Genomic DNA, 19,185 nt, shown 5'->3' with positions numbered 1-19,185 from the left:
TTCCCCAGTAGATAGAACGTCTTATATATACCGTATATACTCGAGTATAAGCCGAGTTTTTCAGCATGATTTTTCGTGCTGAAAACACCCCCCTCGGCTTATACTCGAGTGAACTCTCCACCCGCAGTGGTCTTCAACCTGCGGACCTCCAGAGGTTTCAAAACTACAACTCCCAGCAAGCCCGGGCAGCCATCGGCTGTCCGGGCTTGCTGGGAGTTGCAGTTTTGAAACCTCCGGAGGTCCGCAGGTTGAAGACCACTGCGGCCTTCGACATCATCCAGCCCCATCTCACCCCCTTTAGTTCTGTACAGTACTCACCTCCGCTCGGCGCTGGTCCGGTGCTGCAGGACTGTCCGGAGAGGAGATGGTCCGGTGGGATAGTGGTTCCGGGCTGCTATCTTCACCGGGGAGGCCTCTTCTAAGCGCTTCGGGCCCGGCCCCAGAATAGTCACGTTGCCTTGACAACGACGCAGAGGTGCGTTCATTGCCAACGTACTTCTGCGTCATTGTCAAGGCAACGCCTCTATTCTGGGCCCAAAGCGCGGAGAAGAGGCGCCCCCGGTGAAGATAGCAGCCCGGAACCACTATCCCACCGGACCACCTCCTCTCCGGACAGTCCTGCAGCACCGGACCAGCGCCGAGCGGAGGTGAGTACTGTACAGAACTAAAGGGGGGTGAGAGGGGGCTGGATGATGTCGAAGGCCGCAGTGGTCTTCAACCTGCGGACCTCCGGAGGTTTCAAAACTACAACTCCCAGCAAGCCCGGACAGCCGATGGCTGCCCGGGCTTGCTGGGAGTTGTAGTTTTGAAACCTCTGGAGGTCCGCAGGTTGAAGACCACTGAGGGCGGATGATGAGAAGAGGATGATGAAGAGGGGGTGTGGGATGATGACAAGAGGATGATGAAGGGGGGGTGTGGGATGATGAAGGGGGGTGGGGATGATGAAGGGGGGTGGGGATGATGACAAGGGGATGATGAAGGGGGGGTGTGGGATGATTACAAGGGGATGATGAAGGGGGGTGGGGATGATGACAAGGGGATGATGAAGGGGGGTGGGGATGATGACAAGGGGATGATGAAGGGGGGATGTGTGGGATGATGACAAGGGGATGATGACAGGTGATGATGATGAGGGTCTGGATGATGACAGGCGGTGATGATGATGAGGATGTTAATGACGGGTCTGGATGATGACAGGGGGGGATGATGTATTTCCCACCCTAGGCTTATACTCGAGTCAATAACTTTTCCTGGGATTTTGGGTTGAAATTAGGGGTCTCGGCTTATACTCGGGTCGGCTTATACTCGAGTATATACGGTAAGTTAATTACTAGGAAATTATTATGTATGAAGAATGTGAGTGATCATTCATAGAACTGCAGAAGCGATTAAGTCATCTGTGAAGTACAATAAGCAGTTGTCAGATGACAGTATAAGCTTGTCTATGGTAACTCGATCATGACATGTTAGACTGACACCAGTAATTGATGTTTTTATAGATGTGACAAGACTGGAACAATCGCTGAACCAGACTTACTTCTATTAACTGATCATCGTTTTTGGCATGTAAATGTCTTAAGAGATACCAGCGGGCAACCGAGGCAACAGTCTCACTGCATCCTGACTGGTAAACCACTTTCTCCAAAAGTTGTCGGGTTTTCCTGGAGAACAAAAACACATAGTATAAATCATACTTTAGTTTTTACTGTTTGTCTGAGATGACAAAAAAATAAATAAATAAATGAATAGAACATTTAACCCAGAAACACCACCACTCTCACCCATAAGCTATGTCCGGTGTTACAGCTTTGAACCATCCTTTACATAACAATCACAAATAAATATGAAACCTTCTGAATTATCAGACAAGAGTAGAAGGAAAAGGGGTTCAACCACAATACATTGTCAATAGACAGGAGCATATATATATACAGATTTCCCCACAATTTAATCTAATGAATTTGTCGTCAATGTTTAGTTTTAAAGTTGTTCTTTTTCAGGTGTTCCAATGCTCCGAAGAAGTTTGGTATCACACAGCGGCATTATAGAACATTGATGGCTAGAAAAATATTTCCCAACCAGGGTGCCACCAGCTATTTCTAAGGCCTCTTTCACACTATGAAATAGTTCCGTTTAGGAACTTCCGTCACCAGTTCCGTCACTATATTATACTGTATATAATATATATACTATATATACTATATAATACTGCATGCAGTAATTTTTCCGCCACGATGTCCCGTCACTGTATAACGCCCGTAATGAATTACGGGCATATATGGGTGCAAACGGGCAGTTACAAAACCCCATAGGCTGCAATGCAATTTAGTCACGGCCGTCAGGGGTTTTGTAACGGCCGGGTTTCGCCGATATAGTGACGGAACTGGTGACGGAAGTTCCTAGACGGAACTATTTCATAGTTTGAAAGAGGCCTAAACTACAACTCCCAGCATGTCCAGAGAGTCAAAGGCTGTCTGGGCATGCTGGGAGTTGTAGTTTTGCAACAGCTGAAGGCACAGTGGTGGGGAAATACAGAGCTAGAGGGTCCAAATTTTTGCCAAAATTGTTTGACCTGGTTGCAGCATAGATTACCTAAACATGGAAAATGTGACCAGAGCCCTAGGCATCACTAGATGGTGCATAGGTCCCCACTGATCTGCACTTGATGGTCACCTGTCTTAATGCAAGGAAATGTCCCCACAGCAAGTGACTACTGTGGTCAGTGATTGGCTAAGTCAGAGTTCCCTGTCTGCTAAAACAGGACCGGGAAGTGGAGATCAGTGTGGACCTTTAGAATGGCTGTGCTGGGCGATTGTAAGAGATCTAATAAATATATATATATATTTTTTTACATTTTTTTCAACCCAGTCTGCCTTGTTTTCCTTTTATCCAATCAAACAACCTCTTTAAAAATATATACACAGCTTCAGACTTGCCAAATGTATCTTGTTAAGAATTGGGTAGATAATTCGTATTGAATCCTATTGCTTATGGACAAGCGCCAAGAACTGTGGTTTGGCAACCTTAATGTTGTGCTGCACTGAGGATATCTGAGGATATCATAAATATGAGCACTAAGCTATCTTATGTTATGTGCACCATTCCATTTACCACAAGTACCCTTCTATCAGCACAAAAATAACTTATTTTATAGGTCCGATTCTGATCTACAGCAACATCTACATGACATTACAATGCTCTCCCTGTGTTTTCTTGGGTTAAAAAAGCTATTACCAGACTTTTAGGCCTTCTGGTATGAAAATGACTCAAGGGGCAAACCTTTAACTTAGATCTAGTTCCCTGTATGATATATATCTAAACTGTGCAACAGTAAATAAAGGCAGGCTGTCCAAGAAAATAACTGAAGTGCTCCAGACCTTCTGCTTCTATGGGTTCTCTTTTTCAGTTCATTTTGATGCAATGGCATCTATACTTTAATCACACAACTGAAAACAGTCAAAGAAAATCCAAATCTTTGCCAGGATGAGATCACAGATGGCTGGCACTGGGTTGTGTGTAATGCGGAGAACTAAAAAGGATGCCAAATGCCTATAGAGTTCTGAGAGAATCTCTCTATCTCTAAACAGCCATTCATTGCCCTGCTTCATAACACAAATCACATAAGAAAGCAATAAGCTAGATCTGGAGATCAAAAGTCAGCATTATAGTCAATTTTTGCATGTAATGTTTATTTACCCTTCTGTTTTGTTGCAGGAACAATTATTGCAAAAGAGACAATTGGAAGTGTGGCCATTTTGGTTGTTGTCATCTAACAACGATCTTCTCATAAACTTCTCATCAATTGTCATTAGCCAGTGTGAGGTGTAGAACTGCGTCCTATGCAGTTTTGCGCTGGCCCTCCCCTCAGCTGTCCGGAGATTTCCAAACATACAGCAAGGGGAAGGGAAGGCCGAGCTGTGCAGGACTCAGCTCTGCACCTTCCTCAGCCTCGTACACAGCTCCCTTCTCGTCCCTTCCTCAGGAGGAGAGAAGGGATGTAGATTCTCACAGCCCCACTCCTGGACATAGATTTGGACCGCTGTGAAAATATACGTCCGGGAAGCTGTGTGAGTGGGGCTGTTAGAATCCCTCTCCTCCTGAGGGAGATGCGTGAAAATTTAAGTTCAGGAACGGGGCTGCTTGATTCCCTCTCCTCCACTTGCACAGCCCCCTGAACATAGATTTTCACAATGTCTTTTCCCAACCCTATAATGACATCCCAGGATCACAAGTCACATGTAGATTTTTCACAGCTGTCAAAAATCTACGTCCAGGAGCGGGGCTGTGAGAATTTACTTCCCTCCTCTCCTCCTGAGGGAAGGGCGATGAGGGAGCTGTGTACGGGGCTGAGGGAGGTGAAGAGCTGTGTCCTGCACAGCTCTGCCTTCCCCTCCCCTCGCTATAGGATTGGATATCTCCGGACAGCTGAGGGGAGGGGCATAGGACATAGTTCTGCACCTCACACCGGCATGTCCAAGCAATGACAAGTAAAAATGTAGGAAACTCAGCTGATGTCTAGTTATAGTGGATACTTTGTTTGTCCAAGAAGCAGGTACAAGTATCAGTATAATGTTACCCGTTTTCCCTGACCCATCTAAAAACTGCAGAGAAGGAGACAATGCAGGAACTAATACTGACTGGTTTATATTTAGATAACAAAAGAGAAGTGCTCCATAGTGTTACAACTTCCAAGCTGGTGAGCAAATCTATACTGAAGCCGCTTACCAGAGATGGTTGTGTAAACTCATACACAACAATAGTACTTGTATGTAGCGGTATACTTATGTCCTATCTGCAGCCTTCCTGACAAGGGTATATACAGGAGCACGAACAAACTCCACAACAAATGCAGGAATATGTCAGTGCTGACCAGGTCCAAAGCATCAGGAAAGGTAGAATAAACTTTTTTTTTTGTCATGCAACGTGTTTCACTGCGCCACGCGCAGTGAAACGCGTTGCATGACGAAAAAAAACTTTTATTTTACCCTTCCTGATGCGTTGGTTCTGATCAGCACTGAAATATTTCTGCTTTTGTTGTGACGTTTCTTTGTGCTTCTGGTTTATATTTGGGCAAACAGAGTAAACCAAGGCCTTTTAGACCAATCCAGAGGCAATTGTGAGGTCTCCACAATCTACTGACCTGGCACCTGTAAAATAACAATCCTGCATTTCTAACAACTACCACTGTAACTACACCGCCGGAAATGACGGCTATACAGTGGTACTGTGATTCTGAGAGAATGCGGTATCATTGTTCTTTTCCCTCGGGCACTTACAGTTGTTATTCCTGTAGGGCTTTATATAGACACCTTTGCCAGAGTTCAGACATCATGACATTATGACTCAGATTTTAAAATCGAAAACTTACACACACAAAAAAAAGAAAATTTTAATAAAAACCATTAATAAAATATTTTTTGGTCTAAAGACTTCTAATATGAGCACATACAGTATTCTAGCTAAGGAGCCAGTGATAAGAGACAAAGTAGGTAGTATACACAGATTTATTGCCTGCACAAAAATCTTTGGTTAGGAGACAACATATAACCGAGAGTGTAAGATGTGTGCTGCTGGCTCCATAAGGATCCAAGGTGAGCTATTAAACCCTTTGTGTCTGGATGCTTGGCCAGCCATTGCACTATACCAAAGTTATCATTTACTTTAACTGGGGTTCATCCTTTCTTTTTGTTACGATCAGATGCTGATGTATTATCAGGGCTGGGTTTCTGACATTCATTTTTTTTTCCCTACTTGTAGACCTGGACTTTGTAAAGCAAAACCAAAGTGTTAATGGATTTTCTAGGTGAAAAACATGAGCAGATAATTTAAAATGGCTTTGTTCCTTGGGGGAAACAGTAAAACTAGGACTTACTAGAGATGGTTGTGTAAACTCATACACAACAATAGTACTTGTATGTAGCGGTATACTTATGTCCTATCTGCAGCCTTCCTGACAAGGGTATATACAGGAGCACGAACAAACTCCACAACAAATGCATGAATATGTCAGTGCTGACCAGGTCCAAAGCATCAGCAAAGGTAGAATAAACTTTTTTTTTTTGTCATGCAACGTGTTTCACTGCGCCACGCGCAGTGAAACGCGTTGCATGACAAAAAATACGTTTATTTTACCCTTTCTGATGCGTTGGTTCTGATCAGCACAGAAATATTCCTGCTTTTGTTGTGAAGTTTGTTCGTGCTTCTTGTATAGGAATAGGGGATAAGATGTCTGTTTGCAGGGGTCCCGCCACTGGGACCCCCCACAATCTCCCTGCAGCACCCGGTGTTCATTTAGAATGCCGGCTGCGGCGCCGGAGGCTCGTGATATCATGGCAATGCCTCCTCATGACGTCATGCTACACCCCCTCTTTGCAAGTCTATGAACTCATAGACTTGCATTGAGAGGGAGGGCGTGACGTTACATGGGGGGGCGTGGCTGTGATGCCACAAGCCTCCGGCACTGAGAAAAGTTCGCTACGTACAGCGGATTACTGGGGTGCCGCAACAGAGATGGCGGGGTGGTCCCAGCGGCAGGACCCCTGCGATCAGACATCTTATCCCCTATCCTTTGCATAAGAGGGTAAGATGTCTAGGGGTGGAGTACCCCTTTAAGTTTGGGCATTTGCTGGTGTCAATACCCAGTGCTCAGCCTATGTTTCCAAGTCGCAGATTCTCTGCTATAATGACGACAGATATTCTTCTCTGCTTGTGACATCAGTGCTAGGAATGGTCGGCATTACAGTAGTGACCCCGTGAGGAACACTGGCTTGCCCCAGTGACCGCAGGTACTTCCAGGCAGCACTGTCATGTTTGGAATACTATAACTCCACAACAAGAATATCAAAACTCCACAACTTTTTATGTGCAAGCTCCATTTTTACACCCAAAAATTTGCACAAACATATTACGCAAAAAACGAGATTGTGAGAAAAAATATGCTCAATCGGGGACATTTATCATCTTTGCTTTGGTAAGCAAGTTCTGTAGTCATTTTTTTTCTTGCAATTTTATGTATGACATATTTATCATACTATCACAGGGGGTTGATAAATTTGGCTTACATGAGCAAAAACCAAGAAATCACTTTTAAATACCATTTTTTTTTAGCACACATAAGCAAAAACCAAATAATGACTACAGAACACCACTTTGCAGCTTTGAAAAAAAAAATGTGTGTATATATATAATGTGTGTGTTTATTAAATTGTTTTAATTGTTAATTGTTTTTCTCCCTAAATGTACTTACTCATTTTTTTTTTTTTGTTACTTCTTCTACAGATCCATGTATCCTGTGGACTCCTTGGGATTCGGTGGACTACTTCGACGACCAGCGTTTTTGTTTGCTTGATGTTAATAAAATGGTTAACGAGGGCTTGTGGGGGAGTGTTTTTTGGTAATAATTTTTTTTTTAAACCTGTTGTGTTTTTTTTTACTTACTGGACAGGCTTGGTAGTGGAAGCTGTCTTACAGACGGAGTCCATTACTAAGCCGGGCTTAGCGTTAGCCACAAAAACAGCTATCGCTAACCCCCAATTATTACCTTGGTACCCAACACCACAGGGGTGCCGGGAAGAGCCAGTACAAACAGGCCCGGAGCATCAAAAATGGCGCTCCTGGGCCTAGGCGGTAACAGGCTGGCGTTATTTTGGCTGGGGAGGGCCAGTAACAATGGTCCTCGCCCATCCTGGTAACGTCAGGCTGTTACTGTTTGGTTGGTATTTGGCTGAGAATAAAAATAGGGGGGACCCTATGTGTTTTTAAAAAAATATTTAATTATTATTAAAAAAAAAAAAACGCATAGGGTCCCCCCTATTAAGAAAAATAAAATAAAAATGGGTTAGTACATTTATTATCACCTGCTCGCACATCTCCCGCCCCGCACAACTGTAAGGACATGCTGGGAGTTTTTTTTTTTTCTTCTCATTTCAGATCCGTGTATCCTGTGGACTCCTTCGGATTCGGTGGACTACTTCGATGACCAGCGTTTTTCTTTGTTTGATTTTAATAAAATGGTTAACGAGGATATGCTGGGAGTTGTAGTTGTGTGGTGCAGGATATGTGTGGGCAAGTGACAAGCTTGTCCCATGCCCCCAGCTGCAGGACTACAACTCCCAGCATGCCCTTACAGTAAGGACATGCTGGGAGTTGTAGTCCTGTAGCTGGGGGCAGGGGACAAGCTTGTTATTTGCCTGCACTGCACAACTACAACTCCGAGCATGTCCTTACAGTAAGGGCAAACTGGGAGTTGTAGTCCTGCAAAGGGTGCCCGGGCACACAAACACAGAGTCACACACACACAAACACACACAGATAGTCACACACAGACAGAGACACACAGACAGAGATAGAGACAGACAGAGAGACAGACACACACACTCACCCATCCAGCGCAGCGCTCCTTCTCTCCGGGTGACCTGCGAGTGACGTCACTGACGGAGGGACATCGGGCCGGCGCAACCGAAGACGTGGGAACATAGGCCGGGCACAGTGCAGGTGAAGGCCGGGGGGAGTAGACGGGTACTGGTGGGTGCAGAGGCCGGGCATAGTGCAGGTGAAGGCCGGGGGGGATAGGTGTTATGCTGACGGACCCCCCTCCCTGACAGACTCCTGAATCCCCTAATCATGTCACTGTTTCGGTCGGGTCCTGTGATTGGCTGCTGGTCCTGGCCGATCACAGGACCCAGCCGGAAATGTGGAATGACAGCAGGGGATTTAGGAGTCTGCGGCGCCGGTATATGTTATAAGGAGCCCGGGCTCCTCATACTGCCTCCCCGCTACCCTCACTTAATAATGATGGGGACATTGATATACATCCCCCCCTTGTCTCCCGCCGGCGCCGCTCAGCTCCCGCTGCTACAAGACTACAACTCCCAGCGTGTCCTCGCTGTAAGGGCATACTGGGACTTGTAGTCTTGCAACAGTTAGCAGATAGATGGGAGTTGTGTGGCGCTGGCAGGTGAGAGGGGTGGGATGTAAATCACTGCAGTGTCCCTGTAGCGAAGTGAGGGTAGCGGGGAGAAAGTATGTCTGAGCCCGGGCGGCAGTAGCTTTTCCTGCTCCATGTTGGAGCTGGAGTAAATATAGTCAATTTTTACGGCCGTTGCGATATTTTATAGCGCAGCTGCAACTGTTGCAGTTAATAAATACCTGACTAAAGCAAATCCATTTTGAAAAATTAACTACGTAAGCAGGTTTGAATTCTCTTGCTTTGCTTGTTCTTCACGCAAATTGTCGCACGAAAACACACGCAGTCGCAGTTGCGACAATTATAGTAAAGAAAACCTGACTAAACCCCTTGATAAATGTCCCCCAATGTTTCCACTCTACGCTAGCACAGGGAATGATAAATCCCCTTATAACTTGCATCAGAAAATTTATAATTTATGCACTGACAATATGCATTAGTTCAGGATTAACAAGCATACCTACACATTAGCCATTTCTGGTATATCACTGCTTACAAATTCTCTAAGCCTGGATCATCAATACAGAGAAGGACCCATTAAACTGCCTGCAAGAATAACAGAAATGGCTACCACTTCTTAGTGCTCAAATCTTTTTACCATTATCTCCTGTATAATTTATTCCACTTTATATCACTTGCAAAGTTAAAAACTGAAACATCTACTTTACAAATCACAGTCACAGCGCACAAAGCAGGAAATTTGGTACTGTCGGAAGATTGTTAGATTAAGCTCTAAATATCAGAAAGCGTATAAAAGACGGCATGAACCTGCTTCATCCAAGGAAAGCCCTAAAAACTATGTAAGAGATAACGGAAATAACTTTAACACCTGGTCTACGTAGGAGGGATATGCACCTAGTGCTAAAGTAGAGCTATATATAATAGTAATAAGGCCAGCAAATAAGCATGAGTGAGATTGTTGGAAACTGGCCCCTTAATACTAATGGAAAGCAATGTGGCTAAAGACTATGACTAAATACAGTTATAAGTAGTGCCAAGTACCAATGATTTACTGGCATTAATACAGTCCCTGTGCCAGGATTTATTTCTAAGCACACCACGCACTGTACCCAGCTTTAAAAGACGCAGCTTGGAAAAAGCAACAAGATCATGATGGCCAACCAGTGGACATGATATACGACTTCCAATAATATTATTTCAGACTGCATTAAACAATGACACATATGCCAGTATTTAAAATTATATCTAGGTAATGCACTAATACCAATGCGTAGAAATAAATCAGCAGTAACAGATTTCAAAGAGTAGAAAAGATCAAATCAGACAGGTTGGGGTCTATATTGGTAATAAATAACCCACACAGTCTGCAGTGTGTGGCTGTGCCCAATATTTTGTAATAATAAGAAACAATTAACTACATTTACCAGCTAGAATGCAGAGGACACCCTAGGAGTCCTGGGTTATAAAACTGACATCTGCAGAGAGTTTGTATGTTCTCCCTACAGATGCAGCCACAGCCTAACCCATGGCAGTGGCACAATATGTACAGGTGTACGTGTGCCGAGATGCACACACATTCATTGCAGCTCGCTACAGTGCTTTCCTTGGTACCCTACACTGATAGTGTAAGGCAGTGTTTCCCAATCAGGGTGCCTCCAGCTGTTGCAAAACTACAACTTCTTCGGCTGTCTGGGCATGCTGGGAGTTGTAGTTTTGCGACATCTGGAGGCACCCTGATTGGGAAACACTGGTCTAAGGTAATAGTCATATACAATGAGTGGCAAGGCATAAACTGTATGCTTTACAACTCAGTTAACATTAACTGGGCTGGACAGAGAGTGCTCAACCCAGTGAATGCATGCAGTAGCCTGGAGGTAACTGACATTGCTGTATGCGTAGCTGTCAATAACCTACAGTAATGTCAATAACCTACAGTATCAGGGACTCCTGTCAAAGGCAGAAGTCTCTGCAACTGAATGTAGGTGTGATACACCAATATCATAGCACAGTATGGGAAGGATGTAATGTAAGTGTTTTCCAGTTTCCTGCCACTCCAAAAGCATACTAAGATTGTCCCTAGTGTTTTTGAGATTCAGAGCTGACAGGCTGATAAGAGGAAAAAGAAGCAATGTTTCCTATATTCCCTTTTTCTATTGATTTATGCAAAATTTGTAGAAAAGTTCACATCTATTAGTGGATCTCACCGTGACCCCTTTGTGCTGAACTGCAGGATCCCTTGAAGTAGAGTGGCCAAAGGGCAGGAGGTCACCTTTAAAACTTCACTTGTGGCCTCTTGTAGAAGTGCTGGCCAGCGAGCATCAGGAACCTTAGCCTACATGGAGCAATAATTCAAACATAATATTGAAATGCAGTACTGATTTGCAAGTACTTAAAATATATCACAGTAAGTAATACAGAAGGTGACTTATACACATCAGACTACATTGTGTGACACAGGCATATACCGTTTGTATTTCCTACTAATGGTTAGTAGGTCCAGATACAGCTGTAGCATAGCTGTATTTGCCTTGTGTATAGCACAAGGAATGTGTGTTACATCAAACACTCCCCTACCTATAGGAGCTGATTGGTAGGGGACTGACTGCTGGGCCCACTACCAATCATAAAAATGGAGGTGAACTGTCCCCTGGAATGAATGAGTGGGTGTGCGGACAGTGCTCCACTTATTCCTCAGGGGCTTCAAGAGCACTGAGCTATAGGGAGGACTTGATTGTGGAATAACCCCTTTAGGGTACGTTCACACATACAGGATCCTGCGCAGATTTGATGCGCAGGATTTGTAACTGCAGATTAGAAGCTGTGCTCACTCATTTAGTTTACATTGAAATCTGCAGCAGAAAACCCTGCACATAAAATCTGGGTACGTGTATACATACCCAAAAGGAATATTTATATGACAATTCAGACAATTTAAACAGTGGGAACAAAACTGAGCAGCATACAGATTTGTGCACACCAGACAGGTATTAAAAGGTAGGGAGCAATGGCTACAAGGTATTTGTAGAACAGTACATGCAGATATTTACTGTGCCATATGTACCAATGTGTGCTAACTGAGACATCTGTGTGCGACATCTGACTGTTCAGTGAGCAGAGAATAGAGTTTCTGTACACACTGCACAGTACAAGCTTCTTCCATAATACTACACTGCCAGCAACCTAGATACTTAAAGGGGTACTCCAGTGGAAAACTTTATTTTTTTTTTAATCAACTGGTACCAGAAAGTTAAACAGATTTGTAAATTACTTCTATTCAAAAATCTTAATCCTTCCAGTACATTTTAGGGGCTGTATACAACAGAGGAAATGCTTTTCTTTTTGGATTTCTGTTCTGTCACAACCACAGTGCTCTCTGCTGACCCCTGTTGTCCATTTTAGGAACTGTCCAGAGCAGCATATGTTTGCTATGGGGATTTTCTCCTGCTCTGGACAATTCCTAAAATGGTCAGCAGAGAGCCCTGTGGTCGTGCCAGAAGAGAAATCCAAAAAGAAGAGCATTTCCTATTTAGTATACAGCCGTTATAAGTACTGGAAGGATTAAGATTTTTTAATAGAAGTAACTTACAAATCTGTTTAACTTTCTGGCACCAGTTGATTTAAAAAAAAAAAAAGTTTTCCATCAGAGTACCCCTTTAAGGGGCTCAAAGTATGTTCCTTTTAAACACTTGCATCTACCTGCACTTGGACAGGGTTTTTAGATTACAAAAATGTAATAATAAGAAAAATATGGTACTGTTTAATTCTAGTGGGTCAGTGTTAGGGCCTTATACAACCATTTCGCAAAAATTATGGAATCACCACAGTTACAGGAGGTTTACCTTTTCATAGAAAATAAACAAATCCCAGATATGACATACAACAATGTGTGTTTACTATCTAAGCATTCCGGCGTCATGATACCTATCTCAAACAAATGATTGGAAACTATATTAATTGTGGATATATGTTTTTTTCTTGAATTAATGATTTTTCCCCAGAATAAGTAGAGAAAAAAATGATGGACTCGCCAAGTAATTTGGTTTTCTTAAACTAAAGTAGTCTGCAGTTACTTAGTTATGGTGTGCTGTGTGTTGCTTCTGGGTTTGGGGATGTGATGTCACTGACCTGCTCAGCCAATCAGCACTGCAGTGGTGCCCTGTGACATCATGTCTGTGAACTCAAAAGTGCCACACAGCTGAAACCAGAGCTCTGCTGGCTGGTGGCACAGGAGCCGCACTGCCTGGATAACACCTTTAGGCTAGGTTTCCACTCAGGTTTTTTTCTGGCGGTTTTTGGAAAACTGCCACAGCAGTTTTTGAGCCAAAGTCAGAAGTGGATCCATCAGAAAGGAAAAGTATAAGTCCTTCCTTTATATTTCACGTTACTTTTGAATACACTTCTGGTTTTGGCTCAAAAAGTGCAGTAGGAGTATTCCAAAGAACGCCAGAAAAAAACCTGTGTGGACACCTAGCCTTAAAAGGCAATGGGGGAGAATGATCAAAACCTGTGGAGAAGCAAAGTGTTGAATTTGCCCAGAGCAACCAATGATCACTGCATGTCTCTTCTTTTACACAAGTTTTGATAACTCTCCATAGTGCTTACAGACCTCCCTGAACAGTGGGACTTGGATAACTGGAAAAAAAATATGGCCCCAATAAGAGAGCTGTCAACAATGTCACTCCTCAAAGATGAAAATCCAAAAGTTAGTTTGACAAAAGAAAATGGCTGCCCTCAGTCAGCTGTGTGTAAAATTTGGTGCAAATATAAACCTTATGTGAAGGAAAACATGCGGGGAAATTTAGAAAACTGTCAAAGCATCAAAACAATCTGTATTACAAACAAAATGCACATTTGGGCAGAAACCAAAGTCAATATTTGTAATAATGAGTAAAATGTGGTCACTAAATGTGAATGACTGGATAAAAGTGATATCAAGTAATAAATCAGCAATCTACAGTGGCCAAGGAGATGATGATGGGACCTTTGTCTGGTGAGGTTGTAAAGATGGCTACCTCATTAATCCAGGGTGATAGCGATCATGACTACAGCAGTAAATGGACAATTGTACAGAGAAATATAGAAAAACGTGTTTTCCTCAGAAAGGCATTTTAACTCAATAACATGGTCAATAAGCAGTCCAGATCTGTTTGAAAAATCATAATAAAAAAACTAAACAAAACTGTCGATTTGTCCACTATCTTGACTGCAGTAGAATATTGTTTATTATCTCTGAAGTCCATGACTTCTGTTAGCAGTAAACAACTAAGGGTGCATGCACATTATGTTTCTTAAGATACGGGACCGTATACGGCTGGGGAGAGGGGGCGGAGAGTCGGGGACGGGGCAACTGCACGCTGCCATATGCGGTCTCGTATCTAATGTATTTCAATGAGCGACCGGAGTGAAACGCTGTCTCCGGTTGGCTCTGTTTTGGCTGTAAGAACTTCATCTTTTGTTTTCTGAACTTGTCTTGCTAAACTCTTTTATATATTGTTATACCTGTATGTCATTTGTTCCTGTATTTTTATATATTGAGCACTGTGATACCTTTTATCAGATTAAATGTTTAATTAATCAGCTCTGGTCTTTGATCTCTAAATATATGAGCTCACCTTTCTGAAGGCAGCTCTGGTGGAAACACGTTTATCTAAGGGTTAATTTGGTGACTTGCTGGGACTAGTAGTGTATACCCAGAGGTCTGGTGGCCTTAACCCTTGCACCTTCACACTCTCTCTAATGTCTTGGCTGGACCGATAGGGTGTGATCGTGACAGATGGCCTCTCAGAGGCCATCGTATGTTGAAAGCAGCATCAACATACGATCCTTCTGTGTGTCGGGGCCATTGCAAAAACAGCTATCCAGAAACGCTGACTGCTTCAGCTGCCACCGGATAGCCGTTTAATGTGTCCCTTGTGCCTTGCTGAATAATACTTACATGTTCCTGCCACTTCGCCCCTCATTTTGCCGCTCCTCTGCTGCTGCTGCCCTGCGAAGTCGCTCTCCGTCACTGTCATCACGTCACTGCTAGTCGCCCAATAGGGGTGGCGTAAGTGGCGATGTGATGATGGCGACGGAGTGCGACTGCATAGGACAGTAGCAACGTAATGGCATCAGAGGAGCGGCATACTGACGGGCCAGGGACATGTAAGTATGATTGAGAATCCATGGTATGAATCCCTCAACATACGATGGTTTCAACAAACAATGGTCCGCCTGGAACCAATTACCATCGTATGTTGAGGGACCATTGTACCTGCATTACAGTCTACTATGAAGAACAGGTTGGTGTACTAAACTAATTCTGTAAAACAAGTCAGTGCTCTGCTCTATCCTATGACAAAGCAGAACAACTGAAAAACGACATTGCTGTGATCCCTGCCTAATTGTTACAGTGTGTCATTAACTATGGAGAGGTCAGTGGTAAAAGGGGTATTCCAGCCATAGACATCTTATCCCCTATCCAAAGGATAGAGGATAAGAGGTCTGATCTTGGGGGGCCTGCTGCTGTGACCCCTTGCTATCTCATTGCCGCATGTGCTGGGCTGCTGCTCCAATCTCAGAAACCTCAGACTTTTCAGGGTTGGAGACGTAACGTCATGCCACGCCCCCTCCATTCATGTTTATTGGAGGAGGCATGACGGTAGACAAAATTGAAGGGGGCGTGGAGTGATGTCACAAGGGGGCATTGCGTAACGTCACGTCTCTAATCCCGGAAACTCCGAGGTTTCCGAGATTGGAGCGGCAGCCTGGCACTGAATGCCAGGTGCTGCACGGAGATCGCTGTGCGATGGGCCCCCCACGATGTCTATTGCCGGAATACCCCTTTAACACTGGTTCCTTGCTGCACTAGGTTTAAATCTGACCAAGGATCAACAGAAATAAAGAAAAAAAAAACTGTGTGCATCACATACATACCATACAAACTTTAAGTGCAAGAAGTGCTAATCGCAGTAAACTTGAGAGTTTCCCACTCCAGTTTGCTTGTTGAGATGCCAGCTGTAAACTCTTCCTGTAACACATCTCTGCATCCACCATCATTCCCTGGGACTGGTAGACATCAGCTAACCACTGAAATGCAACAAAGGCATTATTACTTCTATACACAATGTTACATGTAAACTAGAAGAGATCATCAGAAAGACAAAGCCCAGCATATGAACAACTTTCTAACTTTTCATGGCAGTGGTCTGTCTTTGCTAAAATCAATGGGCTGTTTTACCCCAGCAAGTGCTGTGTCCCTTTAGCCTCCATCAGTTAGAGGCCCCATGCAAAGAACAGTGCACAGAGGCTGCAAAGCTCCTTAATATAGAGCCATACAGTATATGTGTTTTGCCATATTGGCTTTATAAAGTGTCCAATGTACATAATTATTCTTTCTCATGCACTTGAATGGGCACCTTGTAATATAGCTGTGGGGCCTAACTTTGATATTTCAATGAGATATTTCTTTACCCATTATAGTCCTTTTGATTTTTTGGGTATCAAAATATCTTTAGATGTATCACAATGACAGGTGAGAAGGTAATACACTTCGTAACTATTTCTAAAACTTCTAAATCTCAAATAGACCTTTCAGACTAAGCAACTATTTCTTCCATAATACAACCTGAGTCACCGCTTTAGTTCAGTTATAATACAATAGCAGTGATTTATGATGTTGCTCATTGGATTGTAAAAAAAAAAAAAAGTTTTCTTTATACGACAGCTGTGCAAAACCGGTGTGGGCAGCAAAATGAATAACTGAGAGCAAAGATTTTCTAGCACAGACTAAATAACATTTGTATTCCCAAATTGTCTGTAGAAATATATATATATTAGGGCTCAGGGTTTGAGACAACTGGACAGGTTGTGTTTCAAGTAATATTTAAATTTATTGATTGTATATAATGTGACAATTGAATATTAGATAAAATGTAAATAGCAGCAACTGCGTCTCACAGGGCCCTTGTGTAGGCGCAGCACCAACTATTAAGAACTATAGCATATGTATAGTACAGTATATAAAATATAAAAATATACTTGTAAAAAATTTTAAAATCTATAAAATAAGAATGTAGAGACCACCATAAACATATATATAGAGAGGGATCTGGGTGGGAGAGTCTTAGTCCATCCTCTATGGTAAATAATCTCCTCTCATAAAAAAGTCCTGCTCATATAGATCGATTCTGGTATTGTGGTAACCAATGGCAACCATAAGGTTAGTAACCCGTAGCAACCGTTCAGATGAGTCCGGCTATTTAAGCACTTCAACGTTTAAGTAGAAGATAAACTTGCTATTTGTAGACAATATTCAACATGAACAGCTAGTGTGCAGTCACTGTTAATATGCATGCATATTTGTATGATATTTTGTATCTCACCGCTCCCGGACACTGATGCGCTGAACTTCACGGGGATGCTGCGATCTCCTCCTGATGCGCTGTGTAATCCCGCAGTGTATTAGCACTGAGTAGCTGTCTTGGTGAGCGGCAGCATCACCGGAGACTCGGCCGTCTCCCACAGTGGTGATGTTGGTAGATGGTGGGTTGCGGGTGGTGTTGTCGCAGCGGTTCTGCGAATGCGCACGTATATGTGCTGGTGGCGTCCTCGTGGCAGCGAGGCGCGGATGTCTCCTTCACCGGGTGTCGGGTGATTGACATTTTATTATCCGGTATCGGACTGCTATTGACTTAAGCAGGGCAAATATACTGGTGGTCTCAATAGGTATTGAGGGGACGCTGGACGCGTTTCAGGACTGTCTCAGTCCTTTCTTCAGCAGCAAAGAATAAGTCTTATTCTTATTGAACATTTTCCAGGCAGCATTAGGGTTGCACCTGTGAGGCCATGCACCTATATCAGCCAACTTGGGTGGGGCTTGTAGCCTCTCTCCCCCCTCCCATTGTATGTGTGCTTAGTCACGCTGGAGGGAACTGGGAGCAGGCTACATGTCGACCTAGTGCTGCTGTAATTGCCCACTGGCCCCTGGTTTTTGCTTATTACGCACAGGTAGGTTAGCGTTAGGTCCTGTGCCATCTGAGAAACCTTGGCGTTGGTGTGCGGGCTCTGGTGTGTCCTTCATATAAGGATATACTGGCGAATGTCTCAATTTTAACATCAGTGTTGAGGGATTAGCCAATGTCATTGTATACATCTACCACAGTAGTGCACCTACATTTCTGTATTGTAATTGTCTACAAATAGCAAGTTTATCTTCTACTTAAACGTTGAAGTGCTTAAATAGCCGGACTCATCTGAACGGTTGCTACGGGTTACTAACCTTATGGTTGCCATTGGTTACCACAATACCAGAATCGATCTATATGAGCAGGACTTTTTTATGAGAGGAGATTATTGACCTTAGTGGATGGACTAAGACTCTCCCACCCAGATCCCTCTCTATATATATGTTTATGGTGGTCTCTATATTCTTATTTTATAGATTTTAAAATTTTTTACAAGTATATTTTTATATTTTATATACTGTACTATACATATGCTATAGTTCTTAATAGTTGGTGCTGCGCCTACACAAGGGCCCTGTGAGACGCAGTTGCTGCTATTTACATTTTATCTAATATTCAATTGTCACATTATATACAATCAATAAATTTAAATATTACTTGAAACACAACCTGTCCAGTTGTCTCAAACCCTGAGCCCTAATATATATATATATTTCTACAGACAAACTACAATCTGACACCTTGGGTATAAGTGTCTAATTAGGTAGCCCGGGTTTATTTGGTGGGTAGTCAGACAAGAGCCTCTCCAACTCTTTTATATGTATTCCCAAATTGTCAAGGATTCTACTGAGGCTAGAAGACATACAGTTGAGAAGAGAGAGCATACTAAAAGTGTATGGACCATCTTGTCTGTTCACTAGTGTGAGCATCTAGTTCTACTTATGAATGCACTATGATAAGTCAACCTATTTTAACTAATCCATATATTGTACAACCAAAAAAGTAATTCAATAGGGTATGTCACTATTATTCTAACAGATTCATAAGGTTGCCTGCAACCACTGAAAAAAGTTATGTACAGTGGCAGCTGACACGTAAATCCAAGCAAGAAAGGTTCCAAGACACTCACCAGAAATGTAGCAAAATGTCTTACTTTATTTCACAATAAGGGTGTTGGATAAAAGACCTGGACACCAAAGACAAGGTTACACCTGGTGAGTGCCTCTGAAACCTTTCTTACTTGCATTTGCCACATTGCTGTGTCTACTAAGATAGAGCAGCCTCGGGATTATATGCTGCATGCACTGCTGTCCA

General features: G+C 43.1%; 1 protein-coding gene across 5 annotated transcripts in view; it reads right to left on the bottom strand.

Moving 5' to 3' along the window:
• Positions 1-19,185, bottom strand: part of SKIC3 (SKI3 subunit of superkiller complex) — a 187,803-nt gene that overhangs the window by 9,628 nt on the left and 158,990 nt on the right. For all 5 annotated transcript variants that reach the window (XM_056537805.1, XM_056537815.1, XM_056537796.1 and 2 more), the window contains 3 exons: positions 15,842-15,994; positions 11,131-11,258; positions 1,538-1,661 (listed from right to left, as the gene is read on the bottom strand). In XM_056537805.1, coding sequence (XP_056393780.1) covers positions 1,538-1,661; positions 11,131-11,258; positions 15,842-15,994 — 405 coding nt within the window. The remainder of the gene's footprint in view (positions 1-1,537; positions 1,662-11,130; positions 11,259-15,841; positions 15,995-19,185) is intronic.

The sequence above is a fragment of the Hyla sarda genome, chromosome 1 (assembly GCF_029499605.1).
Source record: "Hyla sarda isolate aHylSar1 chromosome 1, aHylSar1.hap1, whole genome shotgun sequence".
In the NCBI taxonomy this organism is placed as follows: Eukaryota; Metazoa; Chordata; class Amphibia; order Anura; family Hylidae; genus Hyla; species Hyla sarda.
The sequence above is the reverse complement of the archived record's forward strand: the minus strand, read 5'-3'. Positions and strand labels throughout refer to the sequence as shown.